At 35.1% G+C, this 16,423-nt stretch overlaps 1 protein-coding gene across 1 annotated transcript in view; it reads left to right on the top strand.

Moving 5' to 3' along the window:
* The window catches only part of LOC108747727, a 70,458-nt gene that overhangs the window by 33,608 nt on the left and 20,427 nt on the right, over window positions 1-16,423 (top strand). The window contains exon 8 of the mRNA XM_018485398.1: window positions 14,805-15,560. Coding sequence (XP_018340900.1) covers window positions 14,805-15,560 — 756 coding nt within the window. The remainder of the gene's footprint in view (window positions 1-14,804; window positions 15,561-16,423) is intronic.

Here is a 16,423-nt window from a genome sequence, read left to right as displayed (position 1 = left end):
CTTCGATTCGCGCTGGCAACTTTTTCTTCTTGCAGTTCTTTCTTTATAAATAATTATCTTTAACTGATCCATCATCCCAATTTTTTATTATTTATTATTTATATTTTCTTATTAAACATAATTTTATAATTACAATATTTATTTATTAATCTCTCGGTTTTATAATTAACTCGATTTCCAATACGGAATGGAAATCTTATAGATTTGTTTTTTGCCTCTCTTTTTTCTTGACTATGTCCTTAACGTATCTTTCACCGTTCGTCTTATAATATTTTCTTCTTGATGTCTCGCAGTTTTATAATTAGCTCAAAGTTAGAGCACTACTATTATTAGCACACGTGTACTTTCCACAAATATTTTCGAGAGATTTATGTTTCGTGCATACACTAGCACTACTAAGCATGTTAACTCTTTTCATTACGACAGGAATTAAAAGTCTCCATAAGAAAATATTCGGTTATTTGATTTTTAACATATGTATATATTAAAAATATTAAAAATATTACGGCAAGATCAATGCCTGTCGAACGAAATTTTTATAACAGAAAATGCGCGCCTCGCAACACCGTGTTTCCTTGTGCTCAATTTATATGAAACTTATTGCTTCCTGTTTTGAATTCGCCCGTAAAAAGCGTTCGTAGCCGTTCGCGATGTCGGTCGCAACGTTACATAATTTAAGAGCGTGATTTAAGAGGGAGCTCTTTCCAAGCTGGTGGGAGTGTTAGCTATGATTCATCACATCACGTAGAAAATATTAAATTCCACGCAAACGCTTTTAAACGCGTCCTTGGTCAAGCTGTTTGCCGGTCCGTGATCTTCTTGTCCATTAGACTCGAACGACCCCGTTCGTTCTTCCATGTCTCGCGGTTAATTCTCAAAAATAGCACGTTTATTACGTTAATTAATGCTGTCGTTACTTCGGGCACGACATAGCCCAGCCCAGGAAGAAAGGTCATAAAAGTGGGTACCGCTTAAGACGTCCTTTGCAGGGCAACGAGATCGACAGGGCGAATATTTCCTGTTCTCGCATGACACTGATAAATGCACGGTGGATATTTTTGGATGCCCGCGAGCGTATTTCTCTCTTGCACAATGTATATCCGTAGATTATTAAATACATCCTCTCCATATCGGTTAATGCTAACGCTGTGGCTGTATGCTTGGTGAATTTTACGTTAAAATAAATTGCGAAGAATAAATCACGCGTAAATTATTTAAAATAATGTTAAGAGTTTAAATTTTTCATTAAGAGTTATGTTGAAAGAAAATCCTACGGACGTGTAACACTGTAATACAATATTATAATTCATACAGAGAAACAAATGATCACTATTACTATAATTTCTAGATATTTACGATGCCAGTTTTATATTTTTTATAAGACTATAAATAATTATTATTATTAACATTATAGCAGCCAAAAAAGATGGAGATCCTAATCGTAATTATTTTGTCATGCAATTATAATATGCAAATACCAAATATTTTTCTCTCTCTTGGTTTTAGTGTTTTACTATTGATATAGTATAATATATGTCTAATGTGATATTATGATGTAATATTATAATACTGTAACAAAAATAACAAAATTACTATACTTTATACGTAGTAATTTGATGCCTTGAGTGCCTTTTCTTAAAATAGCAATAATCGTTTCGATCATTTTCCTAAAATCTCTTAAACCCAGCGGGCTCGCCTATTGATTGCACATTCCTGATTTAAGGAAGGGTAAGGGGCGAAAAGATTGCTGTTTACGTACGTAATTAAATATAAACAAAAACCGAGACGTTTATACATTTCACACCCTTCGCGTTTCTCCGTGCTTGCACTAAATAACGCTCTCTCGTCGACGTAAAAGCGATCGCACTCGTTAAAAAGGAAACTTTCTACGCGCTGGTGAAAGCAGCATAGAACAATCTTGATGAGTTTCAATCTTCGATATTGCAGATATGGAAAAATGCACCGATCGACGCGATAAACGTAGCGAGATTATTTTCACGTGTATCTATGGAGCATTGAGATCTAAATAATAATTTAAGATCTCGGCAATTTCGTTTCGATATCCAAATCATAATATCCCGACGTTTGTTTTCCTTCGTTATGACGAGACGGGAATTACGAGCGTAGGCGAGGGTGGCTGTTGAGTCATCGCGGCGTCCTTAAGAATATCGGATAACAGAAAAAAATTTCCGCATAAACGTGCACATTCAGACTTCGAAGAGGGCAAGTTCGAGGAGAAGGAAATTGTGGGAGGATATAGAAAGTACAAATAAAACGAGTCTCTTGTGAAAGGGATAATTGGATCTTCTCTATCTTTCTCTGGCAAAATATCGTAGCAGCAAAAAAAAAAGAAAAAGAAATCCAAAGAAATCTGTTGAGATTTGAAATGTTTGTATGTACACTATCGAAGTATAAAATCATCACTGTGAGGATTAAAAGGAGTCGAGACACAGGCTCGCAAACAGAAAAACTGCGTTCAGCAGAAAAAGCAGCTTTGCAACTGTTGTAAAATTCTTGAATGTGATTAGTCTTGCCCTTTAATTCCTCACTGAATCTAAATGTATAAACTAATCATATATTAAAAATTCTTACAGCACAATTGCAAGGCTGCTTTTTCTAAACACAGCCAAAGTCATGACAGCGTAGTGTCAAAATATAGAAAATGTTTATTTGAAAATTGTTTATTAAGAAAATGTTTATTAAGAAAATACAATCGCACATATATTAATGTTTGTACTTTAAATGATTATATAAAATAACTATATTTTTAAAAATCAAGATTTTTTTTGGTATTTTATAATACATTTCTTTTAGACATACGTACATAGAGATAAAAAATATACTATTGTATATTGAAATAACTTTCGATCCAGATAGTAAATGGCCGCTAAATTGTTTACTTTTAAATGAGACGTAGAATAATGTTATAATCTGTTCATAGTTCTCTTATTTTGAAATATCGATCGTACCTCCTTAAAAGTCACTTTTCCATTCATTTTAATGTGATTTTAACATTATTTGACGCTATCATAACTGTCCTGCTCCAAGACGGTTTCGAAAAGACCTTCGGAAAAAGACTTAAATATTCCAAAATCCCGCTTAGCGCACACCAGCGCACACTATTGGTCTGTTTTCTGTTCCTGCACCAGACTGCACTAGAACTCTCTTTCTTTTGCTTTCGACAAATATCAAACTGTAGCAATCCGCTACTATTTCACTTTAAGTTCCAAAAGTACTGGTTCAGCCACAGAGAAAAACAGACCTTGCCTGTTACCGAACGAACACCCCGTATAAGACGTACAAATGACGGGGTGGGGGTAGCCGGCTGGCCGACGCACGAGGGTTGGCGTGAGTCATCGCTCGGCATTGGACGGGTGCCGACCGGCGGTGGCGACATCCGGCGGAACGTGGCGGCGCGGCGGACCGGCGCGGCGAGAGCGTGAGGGAGAGGGAGAGAGAACAGCGCCCGGCGAAAATCAGTCGTGATCCGCCACGCCCGGTGTTAACGTTGCGACCAGCATCTCGAGCGTAGTAACGTCTATGCGCGACGCCGGTGAACGCCAGGGAAACGCGCTTCGGAAGTTTTCGGAACACCTGTAACCCGCGCCGGGGTCCTGCGAGAGGAGATCGCCGTCCGCCCGTCCGTCCCGTTTTGTGCGCGAAGCGAATAGCGTTTTACGTGCCCCGCGCGATCGTTGTACGCGAACGCGCGAGAGGAGAGCCGGTGGAAGCCGGTTCGAGTCGCGCGCCTGCTACGCCGGTGAGAGATTTCGTCGCCAGTGGAACAGACGTCCTCGCGACAGCACGTCAGCCGATCGAGCTTCCGGTGACACGAGTGGTGCGTTGCGGATTCCGCTGTCTGCAATCGGCCCGAGTCGGCCGGGATCGTTCGTCGCTACTGGCAGAGTGAGTCATTGCCGTTGTGCAACTACTTTTCCTTCGCTCGGCCCTTTCGCGATTCTTGCCGTCCTTGTTCCCGAGAACGTTCGAAAGTTCGATTCTTTGTTTATAATTATACTATCTTTTGTAAGAAAAGGACGGAGAGGAGGGATTTTTTTGTTGTTGCGGAAAGGATATTTAAAAATCTCTTCTTTTTCGCTGAGTATCGATCACTAGAGCGTGAAACGTGAAAAGTGAAAATTTTTATGTATGTATGTATGTACGTGTATAAAACACACATACGTGTAAAAAAATTTTTCACTCTTCGTGTTACCGTCCTAGAAAAAGTTACAGGATTGACCCCTTAAACTTCTTTGTGATTTATCTTTTCTTTTTATCTTTTCGCGTTGGACTGTTGGGGAAAAAAAGATAAACATTCTGGAAGGGCTCGCGAAAAGTAAGGCGTAGAAAGGCTACATTCCAAAACGTCCTTTTCTAAAAAAATTTCACTGGATATAATAGATGTTTTCTATTTGTGATACAAGTAGACAAACATTTTTTTTATCTATCTTGACATTCAGAGAATAGAACAAAGAACGATATTTGTGTTAACTTTTGTCATCAAATGGAAAAAAAACCCGATATAGTTTATAATATATTTTTTAGTAAAATTTTCTTCGGAGGGAGCGTTTTGAAATGTAGCTCTATGCACGTTTCTAACAATATGAATTAACTTTAATCTCAGTTACTTACTTATCTTTTTCTAATTCTTCTAAGAATCATCTTTTTTTAAGAACTAGAAAAAACAATAAAGCTCTCAGAAGAATTAGGAAAGACAGAGTGCTTAGAAAAATTAAAAAAGATAAGAAGTAAATTGAACCGAGATTAAAATTAATCTGCATTCTTCAAAACTGGCATATAGGACTACATTCCTAAATATCCTTTCCGAGAAAAATTTTATTCAAAATATATTTTTCCTGAGAACTAGAAAATATTATTCAAAGTATATATCTTTTTCTAAGAACCAGAAAAAGATGAAGAGTTAATTGAACTGAGATTAAACTACATTGGTATAGAAATGGGCATTAGAGTCTCATATTTGGTTAGCGAGACGATTTTTGAGCAGGATCTTCGCATTTAATAAATTAATGAATATTCGAGCGAATATTCCGTTTAATTATTCGAATTTTTTTGATCGCACACGTTTTCGAGATTGTTCCAAACTAATATCCCCAGGGAATGCATTCAGAAATTCAAGGTATATTATTGTTAAACAAGAGGATTGTTCGCGTTACTTGAAATCTCCAAAAATGTATATACTTAAATAAATATATATTCGTATATATTGAAAAGCGAAAATGCTGAGTGTACAAAATTCTAACAACGTGAACGGACCTAATAAAAATATGGGTGTAACCGGGTGAAATTTCTGAACATAGCCCAGTATCAAATAAAACGTACCTTTTTCTGTCAACTTTTACTAATGTATATTAATCTTGATTTTTATTTACTCTTTATATATCTAAGAATTAAAAACGATAAAAACTAAATTACACCGAGATTAATCTAATCTCGGTATCAATAATAAAATTCATCTGAAAGATGGACTTAAGCCACTCTTGTTTCCACGATTGAAGAAATCCTATTTGAAAAAAAAAAACATTTTTTTACAACATCTGCGAAACTGTCGAGATTTATTTATCGATAACATTAAATCTTGCCTCCTGATGATTCCATGAACAAAACAACTTATTCTAATTTATTTCTACGTTAATCTCAACTTTAATCTCAATTTAACTTGTTTTTTACTTTTTTTTACTTCTAAGCGTAAAAGATAAAGAACATTCAACCGAGATTGAAGTTAATCTATAGATAGAAATACAGATTAACCGAGTCTTCAAACATCTTGAACACGAAACATTAAAAATTTGCCCGATAATCATGAAGGCTCGAATCGATAAAAAAAAAATCTATTCGCATGGCAACTAAGAATCTTTTATTCTTTTAAGCGCGATGTATACATCTTTTTTCCTTCTCGCGATTAATTTATGCGCAGTACAAAATCTCCAAAAAAATATTGACGATGAAATAATAAAGAAATAAAGCTACACTTTTTGCCCAGCAACAAGAAATGATATCTTATTTTTCAATATTGTAGTACACATTTTGCAAGTATTTCGCTATTATTTAACAAATTCATTATACGTTGCGAATTCAATTGTCTGTGCACATATTTTAGAAATTTGTATTTATAATTAGCTATATATAAATCTCATATCAGATTACGATTGCATTGAATTGCAATTTATCCAATCAAAAAGAGAACTAATATCAATTTAAATAAATTTCGCTTTAATTGATCAAATCCAATCCAACCTCAATCCTATTGTAATTTGAGTCTGACGGACTTCAAAAATTATATTTAATCATGCCTAGTCAATTTTATAGAACATAAATTTTGTTCTATACATAAGATATCTTGTGTTAAGTTAAATATACGTGCAAAATAAAAAATTAAAGGAACAGAAGATATTCGTTTTCATTCTCATTGACAATACATGAGATCAGAATTCATGACATCAGAACATTAGATATAACAGATATAACATTGCGCGTGAATAAGAGGTGCATATTAATAAGAGGTGAATATTGATCTTTAATATTTGAAACAAATTTCTGGCCACAAAAGTACTCATTTCTTTGAACAAACTGCGCATTCGGGAATATTACACTAAAAAAAATAATGTTATGTCAGCAGCGTTATTTTAATTGAAAATAATCTTATTGATGAAAAACGCGTTAATGAAACATATAAAATGCTATTAAAACAGAAGTATGATATATTTGTTCATTAACAATGCTATTGTTGAATTAACAAAATTATTTTCAATTAAAATAACGCACTGAGAAAAAGATCTAGTTGGATTAATTGGAATTAACTCTAGTTGAAAAAAATGGACGAATCAGAATTTTCTGGTTAAATCTACTAGAATTCTAATTGAGATAATCGAAATACTGATTAATACAATCAAAATCTTCTGATTCGTTCATTTTCCAACCAGACATTTTTAACATAATTTTTTCAGCGTACACTTAGTATTCTTATATTATGCATAAAATAAGATATGTAATTTTTTTTTGTACATTTCAATCTTCGTGCAACAGCATAACGTTTTTTTCTCTTCGGATTCGGTACTGACGTTACGAAAATGGTTCAGATTTACTCGGCCGAGCATCGAAATGCAGCACCGTGAAGTCGACGTTGGATTAGAAATTGTCAAATCCGTAGTATGTCGAGATTCTCCGCGATCTTTTTTAAATCACGTGATAACGGAGTAAAATGTTGATTTACTCAGTACTTGCGCAAAGTAAACCTTAGGCGGACGCAGGCAGTCGGCTCCGATGAACATTGGTTCAACGATCGTTCCGCGAGCGAATCTAGATACCTACGTGTGTGCCACCTACATAATTCATATCAGTATAGAGAGCAACCATTTTGACGAGGAGAGGAAAAAAAAGGAAAAGAAAATTGCGGACGATGTTTTGCCGAGAACTCATGACCGAGACGGGCAAATCGTCGTGCGAATTCCTATCGGTCGGCCGAACGAGACGACCGATGTAAAAGAATCTCAAGTAGTCTCCTTCTTTCTCCTCGCGGTTGTCGCGCTGCCGCATGGATTACCGACATGCGTAATTCAATATTTCCGTGTAATTCATATCGCCGTTGGCTGTAAAGTCCGCACGCGCGTCTATCCTGGCTTTGCAAGACTTCGTAATCGATCATATGAAAGGCACTTTGTTTTCGGATAATGTAAAATGTATAACGAATCGATCCCCTGGAATTTTTTGGCACAGGCAAAATATGATTCTTATATTTCTCCGAAATAAAATAGGGAATCCTCTGGAATCCGGTTTCTTTCTTAAATTTGTAATATCTATTTTGTAATGTATTTAATAGAATAATGTAATGTAATTGAAAAGCATTCTGAATTTTTCAACATTTTTTTTTTAATTCTAGAACAGTAAAAAAACTTGTGATAAATAAAAAAGAACCAGATTGCAGACGGAGGGAATAAAAATATGATTTCAAGTGGATGATTAAAATTACAGATGAGCAATTCTCTCGCGACGATTGCAGTCATAATATTTCGAAAGTTATTGATTCAAGCAGCGTATTTAGCGGTGGTATTAATGATTCAAAAATGGTATTGGCGATGAGCTGATTGCGCATTTCTCATACATGGGACCTCGTTAGTGAGTTTGTGCAGTTGAATGATAATCACGAGGAAAAATGTAGGATCACGAACTCATTAACTGTCCTGCATATAATAAAAAAAATAGGAACAGAAATAAATATTAAATATTACAAATAAAAAAATTAGAAATAGAGATTGAATAGATATTTATATTTTATTTGTGTGATATCCATTGTACGATACGGTTCTATGTTTATTTTCTATAAACTAACAGGACTTCATAGTACGTAAAAAAATCGATCCAGAAAATTCACTCGACGTCAATGCTCTTCCTATGTTATCATCATTATTTTATATTAACGACATACAATATTACACGCATTTTCTTTGATTCATGGATTTTTTTATCCATTTGTAAAATCGATTTTAATAGGAAATTGTATGAAGACTATTTTGTTTTAAAAATTATTGACATTTAATTTTTAATTATCCCTTTAAGTATACAAACTAATTTAACAGTTTATATAAATAAGTAACTATATATTTGTAACTTTTAAACTTTTTGAATTTTATTATAGTTTTGCTATATTTGCATGTGTTTCCAAAACTTGAAAGAAAACCACTAATGATCTTAAATTAATTTTATTAATTAAAAAATTCCCATAGATATGTTTAAGAGGCCCTTAGGCCGGAATCAAACTATGCATTGAAGATTGAGATTAAAGATTAAAGATTGAAATTTCACCAATAAGGACAAAGAAGCTTCTTTTGTTCTGATTGGTCAAACTTCAATCTTTCAATCTTCAATCTTATTCTTCAACGCGTAGTCTGATTCCGGCCTTAGGGAGATTCTGTCAAGCTTAATGTAATGTAAGATATAAAACATCATCCACAATTTGATTATCGTATTGCGTGTTAACGCTATCTATACAGTCGCTTAGGGCTGTAAGGCTATCCTTCAACTCACCATGTGGGATCGTTGTGATATGTTATGTTACGTGTGCGTGCACAGCCCCTCGAGTTAGGTAGCGTTAGGTATCTTTGCACGAAGCTTTCATTCATTGGTCTTATCGTAGCTTCACTATCAATGTATGCGAACAGTCGCTATAAGTGACCTTGACTAGTCACTTCTGTCATCACATTGAATAGATGAGAAAAAGACGGGAATTAAAATTCATTGACCCTCTATAACAGCAAGATTATTTGACAGTCGCATAAAAGACACCCAGACTCGTTCATGGCAATTTTTTTTCTGTCACAATGAACTCTTTATTCGATATTACCGTAGCTGTAAACTGTTTCCCTTTTATTAAAATTTTGTATAAAAACATAATATAAAAATAAACATATTATTTATACACCGAAAAACATTTACTGAATACGTACATATATTTTTTAATAGTGCTAAGTAAATATCAACTTACAGTAAATAAATATTTATTTATTAAAAAAATGATAGTTAAATAAAATTAACAATTTTTATATAAAACAGATATATATTTATATTTAGTAAATATTTATAGAACTATTCAAAGAAATATTTATTGAAATTTAAATATTTACTTAGAACTATTCGAACAAATATTTATTAAAATTTAATATTTTTTTTAGTATATGATATCGAACGGGGAAAATACAAACGGAATAAATACATTCTTCGAGAGCAAATGATATCTGCTCTATTTTTTATGGTTCAACGCGAAGAATATTGGAGACCTAGGTAAAAAAAAAAAACCCAATCGCTTTGTCAGGCGAAGATAAAAGAGGGATAATCGTCCTGCGGCGGTGGATGACATCATTTGCTCACGTTCTCCTTCATTCACACCCTCCCTCTTTGCGTTAACGATGAGACCCGCGCTCGTTCAATCCCTGAACAATCGATGGTGCACGTAATGAAGTTTTTTCTTTCGCTTTTTCCTCGATAATATTATTTTCCTCGAAAAACGAACAAAATTCGCAATTTTACGCTGCCGTGGCAACGCAACGATTCGATTTGCAAGCACGTGTTCGTCGAGGATAGGTACCTGCCAATTATCGCACCTGCCATCAGCTCGTACATATTCATTGTGGACACATCCGATTATCGATCGATGGGACATAGGTCCCTATGGTCGTCCAATGCGTCACCCAGCGCACCATATCCGGATGTCCCCAATGACCCTTAGCGTTGATGGTGTTTATACCGTTGGTGTAAAGAATTTTTCTATGAAAGAATTATAGGGCTTCTCTGAACTATATATACTCTGGAAATAGAGGTTCGCATTAATTGAAACTCTGGCTGGAAAAACAAGTCGAAATTCTCTGGTTAGAATCTATTATAATTCTAGGTGAGATAAATGCAGAACTTTTCTATGAAAGAATTAAGTATAGCCTCTTTGAGCTACGCTAGAAAGAGTTTGCATTAATTGGAATTCTAGTTAAGGACAAATTAGAATTTCCTGATAGAATCTATTATTCTAATTGAGATAAAACGGAATTTTGATTGATATGATTAAAATTTTCTGCTTCATTTTTAACCATAATTTTTTTCTCAGTGTAGAGATATTGTAGAGATTAATGTCGAATCTAGGATCAACAAGTTTTCTTTCAGTCTTAAGTTTCAGAGATGCTTGTGATAGCAAAACTAGAACATAGTCTTACAGAAGTGATCTGTCCCCTCCCCCTTGATTTATATATTGGTTTTCAAATTGAAAGAAATTTTATCATTTCAATGAGTTTTCTTCGTGATGAAACACGATATTGTTGGAGGATAAATACCATCAGTAGGGATAAGTAGCGGGTATAAGTCGAAAAACGAAGTGATGGAAAATTAATATCCTTTTTCCCCTCCTCCCCCCCCCCTCCTCCTCCTCCATCCAGATGGTGAGCGAACGTTTCTGCGGTGTAATAAAGTCACTAGAGCGCGAATTCAAGAGAATGAAAGAGAAGACGAGAGGTGAGCGTGCTAGGTGAGCGGCAAACGGGGTAAGGGGAGAAATGAAATGAGAGAGAGAGAGAGGGGTTGGAGGGGATGATGGCGAGGCGGAGAACGAAAGAGCGACGGATGAGAGGGAGGACTACGCAGGCGTCGATAGGCTGCATAGCGCGTAGGTCAACGTACTTTCTACCAGGGCCGCACAATATATTGCCGCATTGGTTGGTACATTCCCTGATTCGGCGAATCTGCAATCGTAAAATTTCCATATGCTACGCGCGATGTTACGAGATCTCCACCCTCCTAAATCATTATCCGAGAATGACTGATGCAATCAGGATGATCAAAATTCGACCAAATCGAGATGTTGCAAATTCTGCGGGATATTCCAATTTTTAATCTCTCTATAGAGATCCTAAAAGAAAGAAACCCTAGGAGGAATGACATTTGTCACCTGATTTATCACAATAATCTAAATGAACATAAAATTTGTTAGCATATTAATGCCTGTTTCTATTAATGTAGTTTAATTTTAATCTTGGTTTTAGCTACAACTCATCTTTTTTCAATTTTAAGAATTAAAAAAAGATGAAGAGTAAGATAAATCGAAATTTAAAGCTGATCTACATTTGGTAGAAACGGGCATAAGGATTTCTTTCGCCAATCTTTGGTTAAGCTAACCGAGAAACTGTGTTGATCTCCTAATTTTTGAAAAAAATTTCTATAGCTCATTCGATTGCTCATCGTTTGCATGTATAAGTACATGTAATTTTCGTTTGCATACTTCTGATGGAAAAGTTATTAAAAAACAATTTTATAGGGTGCTAATTTCACACTAACCCTCCAACTACGAGGAAAATAGATTTAACTCAATCGATAGATTTTCGTTTGCACATTCCGAAACAAGTCGATTTCTCATTTGCACACACCACACCATCTTTAGTTAAATTACTAACAATTAAAGTTAGATCAACTAAAGACAGTCGATTCAGGTAGACAGATTCAATTCGCAGTTATTATACTCAAAATGGCATGAATCGATAGATTTATTAGTAATTGTAGAATTTTAATTCTTGGAAGTTCTGCAGATTGTTTTGAAGGTTCGAAAGTTCAATGCTTTCGAACTTTTATGAAGATTTTAATGCAGAAACTTTGAAGTTTGAATATCGAAGCCTTTTCGAAACAGTAAAAAATATGTTTTGAATAGTTTAAAACATGTTTAATCAATGTTTTTAACATGTTTTTAACATGTTTTTAAATATGTTCGTAATAAGACTAAAGCATGTTTGAAGCATTAAAAACATGTTTAAAAAGAAATACAATGTTTTATTCTTTAAAAAAAGAAAACATTAATTTTTGTTAACCCTGCTTTGAAGTAAATCAGCAGCCCTTTTGACTGACGTTCGAATACATGCGATATCTGGATTTTGATATTTTGATAACCTTTGATATTCTATGTATGAAAAGCGTACGTGTGTGAAAGGACCTTGCATACAAATTTGAAAATACAAAAAGAAAAAGAAAGACGTGTCCGAACTTAATTTCAAAATGAAAAAAGAAATGGTTGGTATCAGTCTATGATTAATGCATTGTAGAATTTGTCTTCTCTTTTCTTAAACTTAAAGGAAACAGTTTGAAGCTTTCTTTTTAAATTTGCACTCAGAGAAAAACACAGTGATGATAATTGTAAAGGTAATAACAAGTTTTATATGCAGCTAACTATAAAACAGTTTGCTCAATTGCACATTAATTCTACATACAAAACTGGTTATATTTGTCGTCAAACTTTATAATTGTTATTACTATTTCGTCAAATGTGAAATAAAATTGCTATTTGAGAAAGGCATGTTCCAAAAAAGAATTTAGTACGACGCATTAAGCCGGATCCAGACTAAGCAAACAAACGCGAATCAATAGCTTACTTCAATGAATGTGAAAGGTGCCAGGAATATCAACAACGCAGTTTGAACTCATTGATGCAACTTGTTCATTTGTGTTTCATCCGCGCGCTCGTTTGCTTAATCTGAATCTGACTATATATGCCTAGTAGTTTGAGTATTTCCCTGGATTTTCTGTCTCTTAGAAAAAATATAACAGTAAAAAAAGTTAATGAAAAATACGATATATAATTTATATTCATGACAGTTTTTTCATATAAAATACGTCTTTGTAGCAGCAACAGCAATATAAAGAAGTGTCCTGTAATCTAGAGTTACGGAACATTCAAATTTATGAATATCCATGCGTGTGAGAAACAGGAAGTGGTTGAATTGTCACTTGAAGAAGTAAATGCAGTACTCGGTAAAAGTACCGTAAAAATCTGCATGACATGAGACATTTATTCAAGAGATATTATAAAATCCATTGATCCGGCAAAAGATAATGGATCGTGTTACATTCAGTTTATAATAAAGATGAAAAATGTGACAATAATAATTCTGCAAATTGTCTTTGCAGTGATCCCGAGGAATTATGCAATTACATAAATTTGTGTTTTGTAGGAAACAATATCGCAATGCTGAATGACGAAGGTCTTCAACGCGATCGCGTGATCTTCAAGCGCGATTTATTCACGAGCCATTGACTTCACAGACTATAAACCGTACTTTTATTACCATGACTCACGCCAATAAACTAATTGTCTATGGAACAGCGCAATATAAAAAATATTTCTACACTGAAAAAAATCTGATAATAGCTATCAAATATGTTGAGTGAAATAATTCCAATAAAATGTTCGGTTAATATAACACATAGTAAAAAATATTTTGTATTTGTGTTGAAAACGGTCCGCTCACATATTTGTTAAAATTTTATGTTGAACATTCGATTATTAATTTAACATAATGTGATTATGTTATTTAAAGATTTTGTGTTAAATTAATATTCAACATTTTTTAGTGTCAAAATGACAAGTGGACAAACATAAAAATGATATTCAAAATATAAATTCTAAGATGAATGAATAAAGTATATTAATTTAGCATATCATAAATATGAATTTTATTGAAAAAAATATACTTCCACAGTTTATCTACAAACTGTGTCAGTATCACCTTTTTTGTACTTATCTTCTTAAATGATATTTCTGTTATCTTCTAATATATTCATCTTGTATTAAATAAACATATAAATTTAAGGACCGTTTGGAACACGTGAGATGTGTTCAATGTAACAAATTTGTGGTTATATGAATCGAATATTTGGAAATTATTTCACTCAACATTTAATAGCTGCTTATACTAGTTATACTATTACTCTTTTTTCAGCGTTAAATTTTTGCCCTCTTCCGCATCAAGTCTTTTACTTCGGAATGTTTCTGCGAAATTTCGTAGAAGGCTTAACAATGAGACCACGCAACGGTTTCCAATTTATGCTTGACGATATAATAGTAATTAATCCATAACTGGAACCAGCCATATGAGCTTTGGTGACCTTAAGATTTTTTTTTAATAATCACGATTTGTAATAATTTCATGTTTTACAATTTGTCACAATTTTAAACTTAAAGAATTCTTAAAAAGAAACTAACAACAAAAACTTCAATATCTCTTAAAAACCCATATATTCCTTTATCATCGAAAAGTATATTTTTGGGGGAGGGAGGAGGGGAGGGGGGAGGTTAATGCTCAATTTCTTCATCTCTAGATAACTTTATCCAAGAGATATCTCTCAGAGTACAATGGAGATATCTCCTGGATCAGGTTATTCGCAACTTATCTGAAAGTGAAGAAATTGGGCATAAGATGTAATCATAATCGATGCCAAAGTACAACCGTAAGAAAATTCTAACGAACGCTATTTTGTATTTTCAGGCGACCTGAAACAAGTGCATCAGGCTTTGCTGCAGAGTGCTAAGCGTGGGGGTTCTTTGGATAATATTACGGTAATTGTGGTGTTCCTGACGCCGCCGATCGAGATCGTTCGAATCGCTTCGCGCTCGAATCCGCTTCTGACGTATCAACCACCGAATGGTCTATTACTAAACAACATGGATCCGAATAATCCGATCCCGTCGAATCATGATGAATTCGATGTAAAACCGGCCTACATCAAACAGCTGATCGACGACGGCATAGATCGCCCCGATTTCGATTTACTTTTGAAAAATTCCGTGCGCGGTATGAACAGGAATGGCAAGCACCGGAACGACGACGATGCTGAATACGATTACACGGACATAGGTCCGGAGACCGATGTCGACGCCGGCGAGGATGTGCACGACAACAATTACCCGGCCCTCGCCACATCGTCGTCGCTCGATCCCACCCCCGAGAGCGAGAAACCATCGATGGAAATTGAGAAGTACAACGACAACGACGACGACGACGGCAAGAACGACAACGATTATACTAACCGCGAAAACGCGAACGTCTGCCCGGTGGACTCGGTAGTAAACGATGATGATCTAGACAATTGTGTCCGACCGAATGATAAAGACGTTCGTGGCGCGGACGACGAAACGCTGCGCGACCACGGTGACGACGACGACGACGTCGCGCGTATCGAGACCGCTGGCATGCATACCGTCGTGGACGATGACGAGTCGCCACCCTCGCCGCGAACTACTAGTAAGTGCAACTTGTCCGTTGTAAGGGCCCGGCTGTGCGCCGCTCTGGTATACGGTTACGCTTATCACGCGGTGAGCAATCTGTTCGTGTCGTTGGCGAACTACATCTCGAATTCGTTCGCCGCTCACATTTTCGGTCTACGTAGAAAGTGAGCCGTATCTTGGCGTTTTAATCGGCCTCCCAAGAGATGATTCGGAGGTTTCATCTTAGATTATACTGGGAAGTCGTAAGAGGATCGAAACGGACGAAATCGAGAAATGTACATGTCAGCGACATGTCAGCGGATTAATCGTCGCATAACGCGATGTAATCATCGTCGTATGCTCTGGGATAAGATTGCGCTAGTTATTATACATACCGCAGTACGAAGTATTTTATGTGTCTTTGAGAAACGTTGCAAAATATCTTCGATTTTTTTTGAATGCTGAAATCGCTATATTTTTAACATTAAACTATGTCCCGATTGCTGCAACACAACGAGAAACTTCGCATGCATAAAACTTATTATCTGAGAGATATAAATAAAAAAAAATGTAATCGTTCCGACCTTTCTGAGTCCTCTTCAATATATATTTTAATCGATAATTACATGACTTAAGTTAACTAAAAAATTACATTGAAAAAAATATTATACTCGTATATTATATCCTGAACTTTTTATTGATGTTTCTTATAAAAGTTACCGCTTGTTGCCAAAAGTTTCTTGATGTTTCTTAATGCTTCGTTACTAAAATTTGCAATGGGGACATAGCTCTAGAAACTCCTTGCCCAGCAAAGTGGACAGTATCGCTTGTTAACAATATCGCTTTTTTTGAGAGTACAAAAAAACAAATCTGTTGTAAGGTACGCAGCTATTAGTAGAT

The sequence above is a fragment of the Trachymyrmex septentrionalis genome, unplaced genomic scaffold (assembly GCF_001594115.1).
Source record: "Trachymyrmex septentrionalis isolate Tsep2-gDNA-1 unplaced genomic scaffold, Tsep1.0 scaffold20, whole genome shotgun sequence".
Lineage (NCBI taxonomy): Eukaryota > Metazoa > Arthropoda > Insecta > Hymenoptera > Formicidae > Trachymyrmex > Trachymyrmex septentrionalis.
The sequence above is the reverse complement of the archived record's forward strand: the minus strand, read 5'-3'. Positions and strand labels throughout refer to the sequence as shown.